Source organism: Larimichthys crocea, chromosome XIV (genome assembly GCF_000972845.2).
Source record: "Larimichthys crocea isolate SSNF chromosome XIV, L_crocea_2.0, whole genome shotgun sequence".
Lineage (NCBI taxonomy): Eukaryota > Metazoa > Chordata > Actinopteri > Sciaenidae > Larimichthys > Larimichthys crocea.
In genome coordinates, this window is record NC_040024.1 from 9,894,502 (window position 1) to 9,918,071 (window position 23,570).

Consider the following 23,570-nt stretch of genomic DNA (forward strand, 5'->3'; position numbering starts at 1 on the left):
CGAGACCCGCACTCGTTACCAATCATTAATGTTCTCTCGCCAAGTTTAAGACATTTAGTTCTTTCTTTCTTTCTTTCTTTCTTTCTTTCTTTCTTTCTTTCTTTACGCCGGTATGGAAACTATTTTCCAGTCGCTCAAATTTCTCTAGTTTCAAAAAATTTACAGTTATATCATGGCAAAGCACACACACAACAAAAACAAAACACACACACACACACACACACACACACACACACACACACACACACACACAGTCAAACCCACAAACATAACCACACATAGCTAAACAGACGTGCAGTAGTGTTTGAGTGCTAAAACCAATACAGTCAACAAACTCGATGCTTGTTGTACATTTTGGAGTAATGTGATATCATGAAGAATATATATTTTTTTATCTTCATGTCTAAGATGCTCGCAACTCATAGGGGAAAACATCTTCTCCATAAAATATGATCAATGTCCTCTTCAATCTTTTCTCCTCTGCCATTATGCTCATAGAGGTTGCTAAGCCAGGTTACATTGCAAACTTGCCCAGCTCCTGTTCTGGCATGACACTGGCTCCAAAACGCCTGTGATACAAACATCAACATTCCCCCGACTGCTCTGAGCTCAGTCAGGGCAGCCCGGCTAACAAACTAGTTAACAGCAGCTACAGTTGGCAGCAGTTTACTTCACTGTCCATCAGGAAACTCTGTAAATCACAGAGAGTTGAAAACCAGAAAATATTTTTTCCATAAAATATGATCTAGTTTCACAATCAACATCCTCTTCAGTCTCTTCTTCTCTGCCATTATGTCCACAGAGGCTAGGTTACATTGCCCAGCTCCTGTTCTGACACATTAACTAACAGCAGCTACAGTTGGAAGCAGTTTAGGGACTCTTACTGTATTTTATGTCTTTCATTTAAAATTGCTCCACGGCCTGATAATTAAACCTGTTTTGCAAATATGTCAACCGAGGGTATTTGACGTCCACAGAAGCACATAGCATAAAGGCAATTACTGTCGATGGAGAACATGCAAAGTCTGTAAACACACGAAACAACCTCTTATCCCCTAACACACACTGCTGTGGTCTATTAAATGGTTTCTTTGTGTACATTACTGAATAGAGGATTGTATAGAATCAGGAGACAACATAATTTAGTCTTATTGGTTTGGCAGACCGCATGAGGCTGTCATACACTCTGTTGAGTGGGCAAACATAAATAATGCAGACAAACACACACACACACACAGACCACAGCTATACTTGTGTAATCACATTTGTTCCAATAAGGACTGAAGGGAGTTGGACGGGGTTAGGAATGCACCGTCATCAAACTGTGGTCCCTGGAGTCCATAAAAAAGACATTAAAAAAAATCCAACTGATTATTGTGTTTATAATGTTGTTGTTGCATTTACTAAAAATAGCACGAGGAGTTCAGGGACGATGATGTTGCTGGAAAAAGTTGAGTCAACTAAAGAGAACAGGGTGATAAAAGAGACATAACGTCAGAAAAAGAAGTGACACGTCCAAGATTCCTGATCCCAAAATCAACATTCAGACGACGACTAAAGTCAGTCCCTGATTTACTCTTGTCTGATGGCTTCCTCTTCATCCTCTTTGTCTCTATTATTATGTCCACAACGGATGCTGAGCCCGCTTATGTTGCCCACTTTCCCAGCTCCTGTTCTGGCACAATATTTCCTCCAATAAAATATGATCCAGTTTCACCAAAATCAGTGAAATAGATGGCGGTGTGTGACTTAGTGCCGTAAAGTGTTTTACACTTAGTCTTGTGTACCCTTAAATGTAGCATCAAATGATTTAAAATCTGTTATTTTATGGTAGAAAAGTTACCGTATTTTCCGGACTATAAGCCGCTACTTTTTTCCCCACGCTTTGAACCATGCGGCTTATACAAAGATGCAGCTTTTCTTCAGCCGCCAGGGGGTGCTCTAACGGGAAGTGCAAAAATGAGACAAACAGGGGAAGTCAGTGCAATGATGCAGCTTTTAAGTTGAAGGCCGTCGATCTGACTATCCAGGAAGGAAATAGAGCTGCTGCACGTAAAGTTGGCGTTAATGAATCCATGGTGAGACGTTGGAGACGGCAGCAGGAAGACTCGTTCAATAATAAAGAAACATTTACGGTACAAAATCTTTCTGCGTATCCGGTAAATATCTAATTTCTCAACCTGGATATCGCCGGCTTATAGTCCGGTGCGGCTTATATTCAGGTGCGCTCTATAGTCCGGATAGTACGGTACATAATGTTGCTTTAAAATGTAAGATTTGAAAGTGGCTTACTGTTTAGCAGTTAATGCCAATGATGCACAGTCCCTGCTTGCATCTGCTTTGCAATCAATGATCAATAGTTAGCCAAGGAACAAAGTGTAACTCCCCATAATACCACAAATTGTTGTTGTTATTACACATTTTGTTCTTGTGCGGATCAAACAAATGAGAGCTAACGTGTAAGTCAGTGATATCTGGTTGATTTTGTTCCTTCTAGACAGTGCCAGGCGAACTGCTACTTCCCTCTGCTAGTTGATATTTAGTCTGAGCTGATGTAAAACAAATGGCCGCCCTTTAAGAAATCAGTAAAGACAGTATGGTAGATGTTGGAAAATGTTCTGCAGTAATGTTTAAGTGAACGGGATTTGAAGTTAATGAGCTACAACATGGAAAACCACCAGATTGGCCCTTTTTAAGATATTGAAGTAACATTCGAAGACAGCAAATCTGCGGATAAGCTCTGATTTTTCGGGAAAGAATTCCAAACTCGTGATTCCTGTCGTGATTCAAGACTTCTGTTCTGGAGGCCTGCAGCTCCTCTCTTTGACGTCCTTCACTTCGTCTTTTCTTCTCCTCACTTTTTCCTCTCAGCTGTCGTCTGTCAAAAAGTCGTCCTCTCTCTTCTCTCCCCTACTTCCTTGATTTCCCATCTCCTTGTCTCCTCTCCTTGTTCTTTGCCTTCATTCCTACCCCTCCATCGTTGCCTCTTCTCTTCTTTGTCTTCCTTTTCTCTATCTTCCCCTCATCTCCTTGTTTCCTTTTCCCTCTCATGTCTTCTCCTCCTTCTCCCCTGTCCTTGCCTCCACTCCTTCTCCTCTTCATTTCTTGCAACGTCGTCTTTCTTTCTTCCTGTCCTCTTGTTTCTTTTCCTTTTTCTCTCCTTCTCCACCTCCTTCTTTCTCTTTCTTGTCCCCTTGTTTATTTTTTAGTACTCCCTCTTCACTCTTTCTTCCTATTAGTTTCTCTCCTTTTACTTTCTTGCAACCTCACCTCCTCCATCTCTCCATCCACCACCCTTTTCCCCTCTCTTCTCAGACTCTTCCTCCCTTATCTCCTGCTCTTCTTTTTCTTCATGTCTCGTCTCCCTCTTTCCCTCCCTCTCTTTCATTTAATGCATCCTTCCATCTCTCCTTTGTTTCCTCTTGCATCCCTCGCCTCTGTCTTTCTTTACCTCCATCATTCTGTTTTCACCTCTCCATTTTTTGTCCCACATACTTTTCCCTCTCTCTCTCTTCCTCCCACTCTTTTATTCTCTTCAGTTCGTTTTCTCATTCCTTCTTTTCTTCTCTATCTATCAAGCTGACAGTCGTTTTTATGTGGTACCTCGTTAAAGGACATGTTACCCTCCTCTTTCTTCTCTGTCTTCACTGTTGTGGTTCATCAACCACTCATCCCCTCTGTGATCCCTCCATCATCTTCAAATCCTCTCTGCTCTTTTCATTTCTTTGTGTGTCCCTCGTTGCCATCGCTTAACCCACAGGCGCCACAACAGCTTCACACACACGTCTTATTACAGCGTTTTGAACCAAAAATTTATATCGATGAGGTCAAACACTGTTTTGTCACGCTCGCACACACACACATGAGGATACACACATACATGTACAGACTATTTAACATGAGAAGACATCACGGGACTTTCCGTTCTCTTGCACTGATGCCAAAACTGAATTGTCTAGTTGTGTTTGTGGGGGGTGGTGGTAAATGTTATGTGACATGGGAGGTCCAGAAATGTGCAGTATGAGCTAAGCTAATGTTCGTTAGTTTGTGTGTGTGTGTTGAAATTAGTGTGTGCACACCCTGACATTAACGCCCCCGTCCAATTAAAGTGCTCTCTCATCAAAACAGTTCTGTGTGGGTACAATGACTGTGACGCAAGCGACGGGAACAATTTGCGGTGGCGGTCAAAAGTTTTCGCACGCTCAACGATTCGACGATCAATCATTTCGATATGTGAGTGAAATTTATGTGGCGGAGTGCAACGTTTGGTCAACAAGCGTTCAGTCGGTTTCTTGGTGTAGAAATGAGAAATTCAATTAAAGAACATTGTAGATTTATTTTACAAACTTATTAACTGGCTATGCAGGCGTGAAGCGATTTATTCAAGAGCTGTTGGTGTTGACAAGTATGTACTCTCCACGGAGTCCGTGCAACTTCACTGTAAATCGTACTCACTGGTCCTTTAAGTGCTTTGACTGCAAATCCTTTGCTGTTGACTGTGTACAGTAAGTTACTTGTCAATGTCTGCCAGTCAATTACTGTGATTTCTTCTTAGTGTACGTTACTATCAATGGCTACCAATTAATTACTAAGCCTTTTTTGTACAGTAAGTTACTTGTCAATGGCTGCCAGTTAATTACTAAGGCTTTTTTGTACAGTAAGTTACTTGTCAATGTCTGCCAGTCAATTACTGTGATTTCTTCTTAGTGTAAGTTTCTATAAATGGCTACCAGTTAATTACTAAGACTTTTTTATACAGTAAGTTACTTGTCAATGGCAACCAGTTCATTACTTTGATTTTTTTTTGTACAGTAAGTTACTTGTTAATGTCTACAGGTCAATTACTGTGATTTCTTGTTACAGTAAGTTACTTGTCAATGGCTACCAGTTAATTACTGAGACTTTTTTGTACAGTAAGTTACTTGTCAATGTCTGCCAGTCAATTACTGTAATTTCTTCTTAGTGTACGATACTATCAATGGCTACCAATTAATTACTAAGCCTTTTTGTACAGAAAGTTACTTGTCAATGGCTACCAGTTAATTACTAAGCCTTTGTTGTACAGTAAGTTACTTGTCAATGGGCGCCAGTCAATTACTGTGATTTCTTCTTACAGTAAGTTACTTGTCAATGGCTACCAATTAATTACTGAGATTTTTAAGCTACATGAAGACAATAAAACTACCTGAAAGAGCAAGAAACTGCCATGTCTATGTAACTGTGCTGTATGAAAGGGTTGATCAGCTGATATTAAGGTGAGTATTTATAGTAAACATGACAATGACGTTGTTTCTGTGTGATTCAGTCATCGATATGTCTGTATATGTTAGTATGTCGTGATTACAGTGTGTTTATATCTGATGTTTTGGACAGATTATATGAAATAATTCAAATTATTTGTCTCTTTATTGAATTTGATGCTAATATCTGTGGCTAACCCTAACCCGCTAACCTGAAAGTGTGTTTTTTATGTGTTTCTGTGTGTGTGTTTGTTTGTGCTTATATGTGTGTGTGTGTGTGTGTCTCACAGCTTGCAGATGGAGCCAGTTCAGCTATCATTAACCTTTCCACCTCTAGTACCAGCCTCCATGTAGGTAACATCATATTTTAACCCATTTCATCCATATTCAAACTTCCCATTGATCTGTCTATTGATACTTCCTGTCTCCCATTTCATGTTCGATAACCTTGTTTTAACTTCTTGAGATTAAAGTTGACGCTTGTAGGTCTGTTCACATTGGCAACAAGTAATGTTTGCAAACACAAACACACCTCTGGATATCTCTTCACTTCCCTTATATTCAATACATTCAAGAAATCTGCTGCTTTATTAAAAACACTGTCTATAATCCTTCATAATTTAAAAGCACTATGTAGACTCTTTTTAAGAAGAAGAATTATCATAGGCAGTACTAAAATGTATTTCGATTTTGTCATTTTTGAGTTGATCAATCATCGTGCTGTTGCTTCGGTTGCCCCGTCGTGTCGCTTCACACTTTACAACATCAGAAAGATCAGTCCGTACCTGACTCAACATGCTACCAAACTCCTGATACAGGCTGTGGTCATCTCACGACTCGATTACTGTAACACCCTACTGACGGGCCTCCCAGCCTGCACAGTGAAACCCTTTCAGATAATCCCGTACGTGGCGGCGTGCCTGGTCTTCAATCAACCCAAAACGTCACATGTTACCCCGCTGCTTATCAAGCTCCACTGGCTCCCTGTAGCAGCCCACATGAAATTCAAATCGCTAATGCTGACTACAAAGCAGTCTGTGGTTCTGCACCTCCTTGACTGTTGTGTTCTTCCAATGGACGACGCCTGGCTCTGCCACCCGTACGCTCAGGGCGATCCAAACTTTTCTCGTCTGTTGTTCCTCGTTGGTGGAACGTCATACCAGTTCCTACCAGATCCTCTCAACCTTTAAAAAACTCCTGAAGACCTCCAGCTCTTCAGAGAGGACCTCCTCTCCAACACTACCAACAACTGGACATGATAACTACCAATCTACCTTTGGATAAATGCCTAAATGCAAACGCCAGAGCCTTCACAGATATTACGTCCATTGATACAGTCTATGTTTTAAAGACAGTTCATGAGCTCAAATTAAAAAAAAAAAATCATTCAGACTTGAGGTGTGTCGTAATGAAAACACGTTAACTGAGCCTCATACATACAGAAATTAATAGAAACTAATGACTGCAGTATAAATGCATGCAAAAATCGTGATCTATCATGAAAAAAACAAACGATTCTCCAAATGAATTCCTCGTGTTGACAGTAACCCACACTGTGCTTCACTCACGAGGCAGCAGACAGTAGCAGAGATCTAATTTTAGAGCGAAACTCTTTTTATTGATGAAGTTTATTTTCAGTAAGACACTGATGGATAACTCTGGCTGCAGACAGATGAGGGTTGACCTGGAAGAAATGCGATAAAGAAGACAGAAAATGATGCTTTTCTTTCTCTCTGGGATGAAACAAGAAACCTTTTTTTTTTCCTTTTTTACATTTTTTGCTTTTTTGGTCGAGGCTCAGGAAAATACTTTCTACTTTTTTTTTTTACAGAGTGACACACGCCGAGCCGTGCGGTTACAGAAGAAACTGGATCCCAGATTTGAACGGGGAGACCACGCTCCTTGTTACATTCTTCCATTTTATTTATCTAAGCCAGGTCAATTTGAAGACTTAGCCTGACCCGGAGCAGGCTGCGCACACAAATACAGACATCCAGTAGTGCTCTCAACCTCCTCGCTCAGACAGTAATTGAGGGTGATTTCTTTCTCTCCAAACAAAGATATTTGTTTTATTAAGGGTCAGATATTGAAACCAGTCAAATTAAAGGCTCGGCTTTCTGTCTGGCCGGGGCCAAAGTCAACAGAGCTGCTATAGATCCTCTATACCACAACTCTCTGTAAGCAGACAGTTACTAAAGGCTGAGGGAGGGATGGATAAATGAGAGAGAGGGGTTAAGGAGGGAGAAAGTGACTTAAAGAGACGCAGGGGGAAGGAAAAGAATCAGAGTTTGACTGAAATGAGGAAAAAGAGAGAGGACTAATATCTCATGGCACCAGAAAAAGAAAAAGCTCTCTCTCTCATGTGCTGTAAATCCTGCCTTCTTAATCTCTGGGTCTCGACCAAAAAAAACGGGTCATGGGCGTATATGTATGTTTGATGATTACCAGATTACTGCAGCGGAGCGGTGCGCTCAGCGGAGCGGCTTCCAAGGCGGATCAGTCAGATTTAGTTTCAGAGTTGGAAAAGTTTAAGAAGATCGGCTGTCAGTAGCGTCATGGCTCCTCAAAACCTCGGAGGCACCGACCCCCCTTCGAGATGTTTGAGATCAAACGTCGCTCAGATGGAAAATGAACATTGTGTGTCGCGTTTCATGCGCAGCATCCAGGCTTGATGATGGTATTTGTGATGGATCAGCCCCCTCTCTCTCTCTTTTGTTGTTTTTTCGAATCCTTCCGTAAGATAGTTGCGTTTGAAAAAGCTGTCACTTCCACATAATGTAGTTTTTGTGTCCGTGTTTTCCGTTGGTGACGTGTTTCATGCGAATTTGTGCCCCGTCGAAAAGTGTGAGTGTTCAACTCTAGCATTAATTCTCATCAAAACTATTCAAGTTTGATGCCAAAAAACAGTCGAGTTTGGATGTAATCCCGCTCTGAAAATGTTGTAGTTTGCCTCTTGTTCCATAAATCCTTCCTGGCTGCTTTAGAAACAGAGAAACTAACTGAAATGGCCTCATGCCAGCTGTCCTTGTGGCATTTCTTGGAGGGGGGGCTTTATGAAACACACATTTATGGCCTTATAATGACACTGTGACCAGAAACAAGATGTCAAAATAGCTTACTAAATCATTATTGTTTTTCTTGTTCTGCTAATTTCAGCTGCAGACTGATGTAAGCTGCTGTTCACCTCCAGCATGTGAATGCTGCACATATTTGCTGCCCAGAATGTCATTCAGATGTGTCCGTGCACTTCTGGATGGCATGGGTGTATTGCTTTTATAAGTCCATCGATACACTCGGGAGCCAGACTTTAGCATAGCAGATACTGCAGAGTTAACAATCCCTAAATGTCACGCAAAAACGAGACAAGACGTCTCTGGTTGGGTATTTGTTATGTCAGTCTTTGTAATCGTTTGATGAATTGCAGGTTAAAAGATTTGTATAGTTTTAAATCTGCTAATATCTTTAGACTAACTCTGAATGATATCCCTCATAGTGATAAACCCACCAAGAAATTGTGATTTGACTGTTTTGTCTTTACCTTCATTGCTGTCATCAGTGTTGTTTTCACTTTAAAGATCCACTGAAACCATGATCAGCTATACCTGCCCAATGCAAAACAGCAGGTGGACAAAGTTGAACATGGTGAAGCATTTAGCAGCTAAAGAGTCAAAGTGGTATCATCTCCAGGACAAGAAGGTTTTGGGTTTTTATGGCGGTTTTTAGGGAGTTTGCATGTTCTCTCCAGGTGCTCCAAGTTCCAAAGACATGCAGGGTTATTGGTGACTTCCAAAATTACAAATGGTTGTTTGTCTCAATGTCTCAGCCCTTTGATGACCTAATGACCAGGTTGCAATGACAACTTGGATGGGCTCCAGCCCCCCTCCAAAGGATAAGCAATTATAGATCGATTGATGATGGAAGGTGGCCAAAAAGATGACAAAGTCGGAGTAAGTCGGATTTTGGTCTGAAGTATTTCAACAGAATTTTAAAACATTAAAACTGTATTTTGCTCTTAACTAAGAAGTTCGAATCATAACCTTAATTCTTTTGGAACAGTGACTTTATCTACTCTTGACCTGTAAAAAAAACCCTGAACCTGAGATGTTTAGATATCTGTTAGAAAAACCTTCCAGTCAAAGCTTCAGGAAACATCACTGATGGATATTCCTGTGGTCAAACTGCTGCTCAGTGGCTCTTTAAATTGAAATCCTTCCATGATTCACTGGTGGCTCATTGCTAATGCTACATCCCAGTTCTTTTTGAGGTTATTTCGAACTAGCCAGAAATATAGTATGCATCATTTCCACCACGTTTGAAGAATTTTCAAAGAAATTAGCTGCCGGGTAGTGCGAGTGCAGAACAGCAACTGGAAAAGCTTTCAGGAACTGGATATAGATTGAGTCACTACTGTGCAGTGTCAATCAGTGATAGCAAAGACTACATTTATTTATGTGAAAATGCCACAGATTTTTACTTGAGGTTTTGTGCTCTGCCTTGAAACCACAGTGGAGGGAATGACAAATATACACAAACAAGCTCTGCTGAAACATCTATTCCAGTCTCTCCACATTCTTCACAGTTTATTTTGGAGATACAGAAATAAGTCAAAGAAAATCGGTGCAGGTTTTTGGGCAGAATTGCTCGGTGGTTTAGGAATTTTCTCCTGAAAGCACCCAACCTCCTGGCTAAACAGAGCAAGACACTGAAGCTGTGTCCAAATTCAGGTGCTGGATCAGCAGTCCATATTCCTAGACCAAACGTTTCAAGGTTTAGAAATGGCCCAATGCTTTTGCAGCAGTCGATATCACATAATTTTGGGGTGTCCAGTCATGTACCATGGAGAGTTGAGAGTCTGCATGTTTATATTCCACCTCAGCAGGTGATCACATGAGTTGAAGGAGTGCTAGTCAGTGGGTGAAGTCTTTGCAATAATCAAGTACACTGATTAGTTGTTATTATCGAGAATTCAGTCACGAGATCTCAACCTGGCTGTAAAATTACAGGAGATTTGGTGGATTTTGGTGGAACACCATCATAAAAACCGTCCTCCCAAGAAGTGGTGGTGTTCAGGTGATGATGCATAAGGACTTTGGTGTAGTTTCTTTCTTAAAGCATCACCACAATTGTTCCCTAACCATGTATCTTTGAGAAGAGTTACATTTGGGGCAACTAGACTTGGTTGTAGATCCATGAAGACATATCACCTCTCATCCAAGAGACTTGAGGTAAAACGTCTTAATGTATCTACAACAACAACTCCAGTTGCCCCACAGTTAACTCTTCTTGAAGAAAGATGACTTGGACAACTGAGAACCTTCACCGACTTCTTAACCATGTAGTTATTATTGCAACCATGATGACGAACGTCCACAAACCTTGACAAAGTAGTCACTTTAACCCAAACCACAATGTTTCCCCTAAACTCAACAAACCCTAGCATTGTCACGTCATTAAAGAAGAAGTGATTTTAACAGTTATGGAAAGAAATGTCGTGCAGAACATTCTCATGTGTGATGTCGATTTCAAACTACGTATTCTGGGCTTTAATTTGAAGCACTTTGATCAAATGAGGGTGTATTTTCAGGAAAAAATGCTGTGGTCCCCAAGAAGAATCAATGACCGCGAACAATGACTATGTTCAGAACACTTGTGGTGTTTTCTCCCAACTGTGTATACCAAGAACTCTGCACACTGTTTAACAGTTGTCCATCAAGTGAAGAGTCACGGCTCGTACTGTAAACTTTGGCAACCTGGATCTTGTCACAGATTATCACTGGTATTTACACTTTGTTGGCTGTTTGAGAACAACTTTCTGGTGATAAACTGATTTTTACGAGTCAACAAAAAGCTAAATGCTCCATCAGTTTTGGTCTCCATGAGCTTGGATTGTCTACATTGCAGCTGCAGAGCCTTTCTTCCAGCTTCAGGCTTTGACCTCTGACCTCCACAATTGCTGTGGAAGGGATTTCCCCACAAAAAGCATTTTACGAAGCTGCTCTGAGCTGTTATGTAAATCCAGTCCCTCTGCTCGCAGAGTTCTTGGCAGTGCCAGTCTGGTTTGGTTAGCCTGGCTTTCCCTGCAGGGCGTAATGATAGGCTGTAAACCACACTGACACCCTGAACAGACCACTGCATGTGTGTGTGTGTGTTTTAATGCGTGTGTTCGATCTCTTGAGTGTATACTAAATACCCGCCGCAGTCTGGAACGCTCCACCGACGACCTTAATCTGTCTGAATCAGGAGTCGGGTACTTGACTGAACACACCTTGACACACACTAGTGGACACACACACACACAGTTTCTGGCGCCCCTGTCATCAATGCTTGGCACCGGCTGCACACAGAGGGCACATTAACACACACCAGACACTTCACGCCTCAGACACACACTGCCAAGCATGTGTGTGTGTGTGTGTGTCATGTCCTTTTCCATGCCATGCTGCCACTTTGGAAAAATTAGGAATTTCGTACACTGTAAAAAAAAAAAATCGTAAAAAAACAAAAGACAAACCCCATAAAATTAAATATCATAATTCAAATAAATGTCAAAAAGTTTACTGAAAGTTTGAAGTTGAGGTTTTGGCAGAGAAGCGTTGTTACATTTTACATCTATCAATAAAGTGACGATACTAATAGTTCTACAGAGAAACACTGCGGCCATTCAACACAATTTCACAGGCATTGGGGTTCAATATCTTGCTCAAGGACACTTTGACTAAAGTGGGGGTGCAAGGACTCGAACTATATTTAACTACAGATCATTATTTTACATGAAAATACTGTATAAATAACGTTGTGATTCTGTGCAAAAAATAGCTTTAATACTTAAAATAGCAGATTGGTTGTTGATTTACAGATAATGTCTGTAATTTTACAGAGTTTTGTTTATAATTTTTTATTTTAAAAAGAAGAAACCGTGAAAATTTTGCTATTTTCTTTTACAGAAAAAAGAAGAAACCGTGAAAATTTTGCTATTTTCTTTTACAGATTATAGTATTTTTTTTCTGTACAAAAATTATAAAATAACTGTAATTTGTTGTTATTGGCACAATACTTCAAAATAACAGTTTGTTTGTTATTTTACAGATAATATCCGTAATCTTACAGGGTTTTGTAAACAATAAAAAAACAAACAAACAAACAGTTTTGCTATTTTCTTTTACAGATCATAGTATTTTTTCTGTACAAGAATTATAAAATAACTGTAATTTGTTGTTATTGGCACAATACTTCAAAATAAGAGTTTGTTTGTTAATTTACAGATAATATCCGTAATCTTCCAGGGTTTTGTAAACAATAAAAAAACAAACAAACAAACAGAAAACTACTGTAAAAAAATGTGTTAGTTATTTTCCATAAATTTATGATTATTTTTACAGTGTATTTTCCCCCTCTTGGTTATATGTGTGTGTGTTACTCTGTGGGAAGTAGGAGAAAGGGGATTCCACACCAAACCAGTGCCATAAGAGCACTTTTGTTCTACATTTATGCCTACACACACACACACACACACACACACTAAAACGCACACAAACACACACAAAGGAAAATGTGGTACATGCGTCATGAGTGTGAACACACACAAAGGAAAATGTGGTACATGCGTCATGAGTGTGTTTTAAGCTCGAGTGTTCCTCGGAGGGTTGAAGGTTGCAGGGCGGGGATGGGTCGGACTGAAATGTGTGTTTTTGTGTGTGTGTGTGTGTGTGTGTGTGTGTGAAGGGGCAGGCTGGTAGTTTGATCTGTCCCCTTGGTATTCCCCATCTTTGTAGTCGTTATTTCCTTGTTGCGTCACACACGCACACACACACACGTGTACACGCACACGCAGACAGAGTTTTTATTTCTGTGAGAAAATATTCGAAAATGAATGTTTAAACAGGCCGCTCGATGTTGCCAGTGTGAACAGACTTATAGTGAATTTGACGGATGAGGCTGCTGCGTACTTCTTGATAAAAACACATAACAGGGGGTTTCATTCAAAAGATGTTATATATTCCCCCCAAAAAAATCATATTGTATAAATCAAAATGACTCGAATCCAAAACCACAAAAAGCCATCAGTCAACATTTCAAAAACAAAGATATTTTATCCTCCAAAACAGAACGACATTGTAAGCGCCGGCCTCACGATGACTCATAGCGGTAATAGTAGGACTTTAACGGCCTTTACTTTCATGCCAGCAGTCATTTTGTAATAGAGGGATTTATTTCTTTTTTTTTTTTTTTCAAATAGTGTACGTTTCACTTTGGAGTGAAACCCTTAATGTGTAATGAGAATAAGTATTACGAAATGTGTTGAAAAGGTACTTAAAATGTGTTTAATCCTGTTATTTTAGTGTGCGGTTACATTTTGTCAGCGTTTTGTGTGTCTGTACTGATTGAGTGTTACAGCGTGTGATGAAATTTAATTTGTGTCTGACCTGCCTTTTGCTGTTAACGCTGACTCTAGATGTTACAGTGGGTAAGTTTGTGAACCATTTTTTGTTTAATCGTGCAAGAAAGTGATGGATGTGAGCGCAGTGCATGGTGTGTGTGATGGAGGTTCTTCGTCTGTCTGAATTTGTGTGTTAAACATGTCATGATAAGGGGCCCTTTAATCAGAAAAAAGAGTATTAGATGATGAGGCTGTACTTCTATAGAGCATAAGTCATGATCTCATCTGGGCTCACCTCTGTAACCTAACGCCATCCCTCATTCAGCATGTTTTTCATCTATCTTTCTGAAAATGAAGCAAGTTCCTGGAGTTTACTTTCTATATTTTAAGTCAAATGTACCATGTTCAGCAAGAGCAAACGCCCCAGAACGGCACAAAACATGAGAAATGTGCTGCAACTTAAGAAACAATTAAAAAACGCGTAAGGAAAATGCAAAACAAACACAACAGAAACATGCTGCAAATGGCAAAAATGCAAAAAGATCTCCAAGATCTAGCACACACTGCAAGCTCTTTTAGAAATCTCAGTTCAGTAGTACACTGTGTACACTATGTACTACCTGGCTTATTTCACAGATTTCAGCAGTAGTGTTGTCTCAACTGCCTAATTTCTGTATTATCAGCATGTTGCAGTGTATTAGTGTTTTTAGTTTGCACAGTTTTTCTTTTGCAGCACTCATAGGTTGTTGTATTTGTTTTTGAGTTGGCATCGTGTCCTACACTTGCTCTCATCAGCCACCATACGTATGATTACGAATCTCAAACCAAGGCAAACATGAATATTTTGCTTTTAAAAAAGTCTGTTTGAAAGTAATAAACACAAATTGCAAAAAGTGTAACTACAGTAAATTTACCACACCAGCTGTTCCCTGAAACTTCGAATACATTACATTTGGCCTCTTAATGTTTGGGACTTGTTGTTGGTCTTGACTTGGCAATTGACTCTGGACCTTATATCCAAGACTTGAGCTTTATCATTCCTGTGACTTGCAGAACAGTGACTTTATTCCAGCTGTGCCTAACTCTCTGCATTGCATATTTTCTCAGTCTTAAGGAGAGGAAACATCAGAGCCACAGACAAGCTGAAGTCCCCTTTAGAGAACTTGTAGTCCCTGTAGAGAAGTTCTGCTTCCAGTCAGTGACCACATCATGCACCCAGAAGCAAAATGAGTGCAAGAATCTGACAACATAGCTCCGCGTGCACACAGCTGATACATTTGTTTAATAAATTCAGTCCAGGCATGAACCGATAATATTTCTGTGCCCGCAGAATATTTATGTGTAACAGAGAAGTGATGTAAAAGAGCTCGGAGCAAAGTAAGCAGAGGGATTCTTTTCATTCATACATAAACATACATTTTTCTGCTACTGTTTTTGGTTTTTGTGGCATAAAATGTTTTTTATGATGTCCACGTTGGTTTTGTCCCCTTTGTGCCTGTTCCCGCCCTCACGTTGCCCGTTTCCATTGCCTCAGAATGCCCATATAGCATGACCTTAGTGCCACTGAGCCACCAGAGGCAATTTTTACTTGTGTTGACGTGAGTTGGCTAACTTCACGTTGTTATGCGATCATTGGAAAAATCATGAAAAGCGGGTTATTTCAGAGCCCGGTGGTGCGCTCGCTCCTCTACGAAGGCAAACAGATCTCACTAGAGGGATTTTCTTGTGTGTTTTTTAAAGGTCAAAGGTCATTACAGGAGTCAGGATGTTCAGTAGGATCATACTGATCAATGATGTAGGGTCTGCCACAGAGGATTTGATGAAAGAAGAGATGAACTTTGGAGTTTAATCCAATGCAAACATTTCAAGAATAACAAGAATTTGGGTTATTGTCACCTCCAGTCCGTTGTGAACTTCTGACCTCTCATTGTGTGATCAACAGGAGGAGGAGTTCATGGATTGGTGGAGTAAATTCTACGCCTCAACCGGAGAGAAAAACAAGTACGGGACTTACCTGGAGAGAGGCTTCGACACGCTAAAGGTAAGTCTTTAATATTTAAGTCAAAACTGACTGAAATTCAGTTAATTATGGTTAAATCAAACAAGCCATGTGTAACAGCACCCACCTGTCAATCAAAGCAGCCACGTTCTTAATATATATGTGCATAACTTTAATCCTTCAACAGCCTTTGCACGTCAAATGCATATTTGCAGGTCAAATAAAGAAAACGGGAGGGAAAACAAGACGAATAGAAAGAAAGATGGAGACAGTGCAGCCCTTTGTTCCATTTTCTTAAAATGTTTTGCTCGTTGCCCCACCATTTAAATCACATTTTTGACCTCCTGCCAGTCTCCTCCGTCAGTCTGTCCCTCCATCCTTACCCTCCTCCCCCTCTCTTCTCATGCCCTGTCCTCCCCGTCCTCCGGCGCCGTGACATTCCGACCGTTTTCCGAACAACTCCGATGACTCATCCGTGTTGAATTCGCTTCGGGAACGCAGCAGTGGGACGGATTCAGAGTAAAAAAAAAAAGGCCGCTCTCTTCAATTGTTTTGGCGAGTCCCGAAAATGAGGGATCACGTCAGCCACCGTCAACGTCTCGTTCTTTAAGAGTCTGCCACGGTTCACCCGGCATCCCAGGAGCCACTCCGCCATCGCCCACGCTCCGCTCAACCCTTATCCCGATTCTCTCGGCCCAAACGCCGACCTTTTCTTCCACGGGGACTCAAAGCACACGTCACTCTTCTTGTCTGATGCCCAAACAAATGACTAATCATGTCAGAATTTGGCCTCTTCTTTTTTTTATTACTCTTAAATTAGACCTCTAACCTCTCCCTTGAAAGCCATTCCACATCAGTGCTGCAGCTTTAGCTCTGTACCAAGTCTTGGTTCATTTTACAGCTGTAAAATTACTTCTTCTGCATCTTCATTCTCGGGTGAACAACAGCATAAATAGTAATATTTTGATGGTTTTTGATGCTCAAATACCTTCACATTAAGTTTTGTAAAAGATTAACAAATTACACACATGCAAACTTCTGTGAAGGTTTTCAGTCGTCCAGGTCCAGGAGAAGTGTTAAATCTGGGGCAACTGCACATGGTTGTAGATCTGTGAAGATGTTTCACCTCTGATCCAAAAGGCTTCCTCAGTTCTTACTGATTGGTTGGTCGGGAAGTCCAGGTATAGACCCACAGAAGTCTGAACTGTTATTTAGTCTCCTGGGAGGTGACAATGGTGGATAAGCGTCCGAGGTGTCCGAGGCCTCCTCCTCTTTTGGGGGATGGTTTCTTTACTTCTACATGAATAACCTCCTTCACTCCTCTTTCAAACCACCTGTCCTCCCTATCAAAACACACTAAAAGAGAGTCTAAAGAAAGACTACAGAGTCTTGTCCTGATGACTTGGCCCTCCTGTGAGCCATGGATTTGTTGAGTGGCTGTTTGGTTTCACTGATGTATTGGTCTGTGCACCCCTAACTACATTGGATTGCCTTACACCAGATTGCTTTTCTTGGTGTGAGGAGCACGGTCTTTGGGGGAGTACCCAAATGTCGTAATGTGTTGTTGGGTTTGAAGAACTGAAAACTTTAAATTCCCTACTAACTACCTGAAATGTTCCAGAAAAGCATTGCAGTGCTCCTATGTAAAAGTCCAATTCTTTGTCTTTTCCATCAGATGAAAACATAAAAGTAAAACTAAATAGCACAATAGAGAACAATAACGGCTTTCCCAATAGTCATTGACCCTTGAAAGGCTCTTTCCATTTAGCCATCTAGTGGGTGTATTTTTTTCATTCAGGAAGCCTATTAAATGGTTTCACCCCTGCTGATGGAAACACATCTAAGTCGCCTTTGAGTTTTTTGCGACATTTCAAAACTTTGCTCAAAATTCACTTGACAGTTGGATGGAAACTAGTGAAATGACCAATGAGCCACTGGTTCCATCGTCGCTTTGCCTCACTTTCACCCTCTCCTCATCTCCTCCCTCCTCCCTCCTCGCCTCTCCTCTAGTCTCCTGCTCCTTTCTTTCCTTCGACAACCCCTTCAGTCAGATCTGCTACTGTCGCAGGGAAATGAGCCACTGTTTCCAACCTTTCCAACCTCCTTTACCTTCCTGTCACCCCATGCTGCCACCTCTTTTCTCTTTGCCCTCCTACCTCCTCTCGTTCGCCTCTGCCCTTCGACAGTCCTTGGGTTGCCACTCTCAGCTGAGACACAGTTTCCAGCCTCTCTTTGACCCCAACTAAACTCCCTCTCTTAATACCCTCACCTTTCCTCTCAGCCTCGACTTTTCTGTCGCCTCCATTTCTGTCACCTTTTTGTTTTTGTTTCCATCTCCTCCTTCTGAGCCTTTTGCAGTTGCATCAACAATTTAGCACTCTCTTCTGGCGCCATCATGGAGGTCCGCTACAAAATGAGCTCTAGAAATGGCAAAATAAATCAGAACTAGTTGAGCAAATGAGAGATCCAAAAATCAGAACTTGACAGTACCTTATTTCTTATATTAAGTGAAATTATTATATTAAGTTCACTAGCAAGGACCACACCACAACATTCATTCATTCACTTCAAGGTTTAATGGAAATTGGTGAGGTTTTGTGCAAAAATGGGCAAAGATGTAGAGTAGGGATGGAGCTGACGCAGCCACCTGTGACAACACCAACCAGTTAGTCAAAGTGGCCATGCCTTTAATTCTGCATAACCATAACCTGAACAGGTGAGTTGTATATAAATTCACCCTCAGTACAGTTGTCATGAACGGGGAAATTAGCTACAGAGACCAAAACAGTTTTTTGTACCAGGCTGTAAACATGTTTATTTCTGCTGTGAAGTTGGACATTTGGACATGGGGACTTATGGAGACTGACTTGTTCTTTAGCCTCAAGGAACTACAGTTTTTTGAACTTCTTCGTTTGTTTCATTGGTTTGTAATGTACCCATAGACTGAATTCTCAGTGGATTTGTTGATATTCATTAAGAATGGACGTTGGAGATAATATGTCATCTGAAAGTGTATGTCGCACTGAACCTAAAAACGTATTTATCACATCTGAGTGTTCAGAATTGACTGATTGGAGAGAGATCGAGATTGTACAACTGGGACTAGTAGGAGTAGTTGACACGTAGTGAGTCTCTGAATTGTGAAGGTGGGAAACTTGGGGGAAGAAGGGTCTTTCATTTTAAACAACCTTTATGACCCTTCTGTTGATAGCATTACGTTACAAATGTGCCACTAGGGTGTTGGTTAGCTCAGTTAGTAGAGCATCTACCCCATGTACAAAGGCTCAGTCCTTGCCCCAGGGGCCCAGGGTTCGAATCCGACCTGTGGCTCTTTCCCGCATGTCATTACCCATCTCTCTTTCCCCACATTCATGTCACTCTTCAAGCACATTCATGAAGAAGAGCTGTTGACCTTCTGCCAAAGTGCATCACTTCACCTAAAAGACATAATTTTCTGTTTACTTGCCTGAACCTGCTCAGTGTCACCTCATCTCTTCCTGTCCTCTCTTTACCATCTCTGTTCTGTCTGTTTTAATCTCCTGTCCACGGCTCATGCCTCTGCCTACAACCTCCTTCCTCTCCTCCTCTCAGTCTTTTCTATGTTATTTTGCTTCTGTCACAAAGCCGTTGCTGTTTCCATCTTTGCCATGACTTGGTTCACCTCTTGCCCTCCATTCACTTTCTCCTCAACTTTTCTCCGCTGGTCCTGGGTTTGGGCGTGAGCTAAAGTTTCCAGACTTGTCTTTCATTTGCATCATCACTACTTTCTTCAAGTCGTTCACACCTATAACCTCCTCAAACTCAGCTTCACCTTTACACAAATAATATTTATTTTAAGTGTTCACTTCTTTTGCTTTCCATTATAACTTTGTTATTTGCATTGAACTGTTTTTACAGTTTCTGACTCAGGTAAAACAGCTATGAAGCAAGCAGGCTGCATTTGCAACCAGATGAACAAATATAATTAGCTGTTACTGTGCTACTGGATTAAGAGGGGGGAAAAGCTCATAAAAGGTTTTGCGTTCACATATTGAAGAACAGAACAGTATGGTGGTTACCGCCATCGCTTCCATGTGTTGTGGTGTGATTTGTTTCAACCAATATCAACATCTTATCTGAATTTGACCCGCCGTTCCTATCACATCCACTGGTATCAAAACAAGAAAGAAGTGGTAAAGAAGTCAAGCCCACATCTTGCTTGATTTGATTGGTTGCCTGGGACAAGTGTGATGGCCCTTTGAGACAGAACGCAACAATGGCATCACTGCGCTCTGAAACTCATTATTTTTAGTGGCCTGAAAAGGCCAAGACATTGACTCCGCACCTTGACCTGAAAAGTTTGTATTTAAACCTCAAAACCTCTCAAAGATTGCAAGTTGCCATTCCCACCCTCGCTTTGATTTTCCTACAATTTTACCAACGAGATACTTGCTAGAGTGGTGGCCTTTTGCAACATGAATGAATAGATGCTTGTTAGTGAGCTTAGAGGTCCTGTTGGGCAGACTTCATGAGAATGAGATACCAAACTCCCAAGATAGTGGCCATTCAATTGAATGAAAATGGCTTGCTGGGTGCAAAAGCCAACAACATTGGCACAGGGACCTTCATGAAATAAAATATTGACCTTGTTTGCAGTTACAGGTGTTCTATCAAGAGTTTTACAGATAGTTCTTCTATAATGGTTGTCTATGGGGAAAGTTCTTTCTAAGCAAGTCACCAAGCAAGGTCATATTTACCATACAGCCATAAGAGTGGCATTAATCTTCTCACTGAACTCGTGGCCACAAAGCTTAAGATCTATTTGTGCATATAGAGGAGGTTAAGTCAGTTTTCTCCACATGTATCATGCATCAACCCTACAACCCCTTGTGCTTTGTCTAAAACGTCTCCCCTCTCCCTCGGTATTGGGTTTGGTGTTCAAGTAGTGAAATGAACCGCTGTTTCCAGACCTCTCTTTTTCGTTTACATCATCCCCCCTCATCACTCTCTCTTTGTCCCGTTCCTCTCCTCCCCCATCCTCTCCCTGCTTTTCCAACTCTTTCACCCCTTCTCCACCCAAATCTTAACCATGTACCCTTCACTCCTCTCATCTCCCTCCTCCCTCTTTCTCCTCATCTCGCCACATCTCTCTCTTCCCTAACTTGCCTCTTTGTTTCCCTCAGTCCTCTTGATAGTGCTGTAGTTTTGCCACTTCTAGCACTTTTGTTGGTCTGATGCTTGAGTGAACCACCGGTTCCAGTTTTCAGCGACTGGCTGCAGAGCTATCATTCCTCCGTGATAGGAAAAGAATGAGGGAACGTGTGACTGATGCAAACAAACATGACTAATGAAAAGGAATGAATCTTTTTTGTGCTTTTGACACATAGACGTCCCTGCCCAAACACAGTATGTAGACATTTACACATGCACACACACTCCATGCCTCGTGCCAGCGCCCCTGCAGTGTGAGTGTAATATAGTGTTGAGTAGCGTTTGGCTCGAGTTTAAATCCAGTACCAGTGGAATTACTGCAGCCAATACTGCAGCTATGATGCCATATAGACCTCCACTCCACCTCTTCCCTCATCTCTTAGATTTTTTCATCATTCAACAATACAATCAAAACCTCCTAATACAACCCAATAAGATGTGATTGACTCCTCTCCTCTTCTACAGGTGTACGGCCGAGAGTTAGAGAAGGTCGAGGGTTTCGAAGGTCTCTCAGATTTCTGTCAGACTTTCAAACTGTACAGAGGAAAGACTCAGGATGAAGGAGAAGATCCTTCAGTTGTGGGAGAGTTCAAGGTAAAGCATGTTTTCTTCTGTGTTCTTATGTTACGCAAACATTTTAAACACTACTTGTTTATATTTGTTCAGTTACATAACTTCAAGACTTGTTTTTTCTGATCGCATGCCATGTAGTTCTGTGTTATGTAGCAATGTTTTGTAATGCATGACTTAATGTTCTGTGTTGTTCTACGGCCGGGTTGTACCGACAGAAAACCTCAGAAACTTTAACATGAGTCCTGATTTATAATTAAGAACTAATCTCAGTATATCCAAGTTTATTAATGCAGGCCAAAATATAAAAGAGTGAAAGCCAAATTGGTATTTTTTGCCATTTAGTGTGCCCAGTTCACCTCTGCCATTATGTATAGAGGTTGCTGAGACTGGTTACATTGCCTGTTTGCCCAGCTCCTGTTCTGGCACAACACTCCTCTTCAGGAGTCTGTAACTTTCTTCTAGGAATTTGAGAAAAGTTTTAAAGTCTGGTGTAATACAATTTAAAAATAAAACTAATCAAACCAACCTAACCTACGTCATATTAGGTCACATCAAGTTAATTGTTAATTGTGCAAGTACAACAAGCGCAAACAGATTATTTCATGTATGTGCGACAATGTGTGAAAAAACTGGATGGAGGTGGAATATAGATGAGAGGATGTCAAAGCACATCACCGCATCTTTTTTTCATTTCAAGTGAATTTAAATGTTTTATTTCCTTTCTTTAAAATTGTGTCTTATCTACTTTGACCCTCCTCACCCTCACCAGGGTATGTTTAAGATCTACCCACTGCCGGATGACCCCTCCACCCCTCCTCCCCCAAGACAGTTCAAAAAGCTTCCCCCCAACGGCATCGAGGAGTGCTTGGTCCGAGTCTACATCATCCAGGCCCAAGGACTGCAGCCCAAAGACACCAACGGGAAGGTACAACGGATAGAGGAGTGTCTAATTTTTATTGTGTTTACATAATTAAAGTCAGAAAGATGGTTTGGGCAACAAATAAGTTTATCTTTTCAACTTTCTGTTTTCAGTGTGACCCCTACGTGAAGATCACGTTGGGGAAAAAGACCATCAACGACAATGACAACTACATCCCCTGTACACTGGACCCCGTCTTTGGAAAGTACGTACTGTAACGTCCCTTTTAAGCTGAGTTTGTCTGTCTGTCTGTGGCTGCGACCAATTTTCCGGACTTCCCCTGAACTTGCAGACTATACACTCGTGTTCCCGGGAGAGCCTCCATTCTATCTCATATCGCATTTTATCCCCAGTGCCGCTGCAGACGTGATGCGATGAGCGCGAACACGTCACGTAACATATGAACAGAATCCACATGGGATCAGTCTGTTTTGGATGGTGGACATTTGGATACAGCCTCGGTCTGTTTCTGTATTTCTTGCTCTTCTTCTTCGCCAGTCGCCAGTTCATTGGGATTTCATTCATTGGGGATAACATGTTCAAGCTAAAACCTGCTGCTGTAAGCTGCTCTCATCCTTCCAGTCAGTAGTTTTAGTGTGGGGTATCCCCAAAGGAAAAAAACACCTGTTACCTTTCAGCTTTTTGGCTTCTCGCTCCTTTGAGGTCTAGTTTAACTGTTTGACGTATAATTGTGGCTTTAATTGGAGACTTTGAAAACTGAAAATGGGGCATCTACTCTGCAGAAAACTCTTTATTATTCTCATCCTCATTCAACATGTTAAATGATAGGTGGATTTACTCTTTCCAGCCCGAACTCATCACTCAGGTTGAAACTAAGGCAATCCTTTCCATGAACACATCTCATTCAACAGATTTATGTTGCACTTTTTTAATTAGTTTCCACTTTTTTCTTCTTATTCTCTTTGTTGTTTCTTCTGTCTTGCTCTCCCTCTGGGGCCTTTTTCGTTTTTACCCAGAAGGGGTCGCTGTACTCACACCAATCACGGCATGAGGACAGAGGGAGGCACATCAGAGCTCAGACTGACAGCTGCTCTCAGTGACTGGTTGAACAAGCAGCGCAGAGCAGCTCAGGGATAAAACAGTAGATTTGATCTCATGCTGCATACACATGCTCTGTAAAAATGTGATTAAAGTTCAGGTTAAGGAGGTAACGTGAGTGAAATGGGACTGATTATCATCCGAGTACACGGCCGTGTATTTAAAAAGGGCGTCCTGTCATGTCCCATTATGTCGTAAATTGTTACATCACTT

General features: G+C 41.2%; 1 protein-coding gene across 14 annotated transcripts in view; it reads left to right on the plus strand.

Annotated features, from left to right (window-relative positions):
- Positions 1-23,570, plus strand: part of dysf (dysferlin, limb girdle muscular dystrophy 2B (autosomal recessive)) — a 77,302-nt gene that overhangs the window by 33,850 nt on the left and 19,882 nt on the right. For 9 of the 14 annotated variants that reach the window (XM_027287781.1, XM_027287786.1, XM_027287784.1 and 6 more), the window contains 5 exons: positions 5,531-5,590; positions 15,560-15,658; positions 21,272-21,400; positions 22,149-22,304; positions 22,412-22,503. In XM_027287781.1, coding sequence (XP_027143582.1) covers positions 5,531-5,590; positions 15,560-15,658; positions 21,272-21,400; positions 22,149-22,304; positions 22,412-22,503 — 536 coding nt within the window. The remainder of the gene's footprint in view (positions 1-5,530; positions 5,591-15,559; positions 15,659-21,271; positions 21,401-22,148; positions 22,305-22,411; positions 22,504-23,570) is intronic. The other 5 variants (XM_027287787.1, XM_027287789.1, XM_027287793.1 and 2 more) reach the window with 1 other exon arrangement.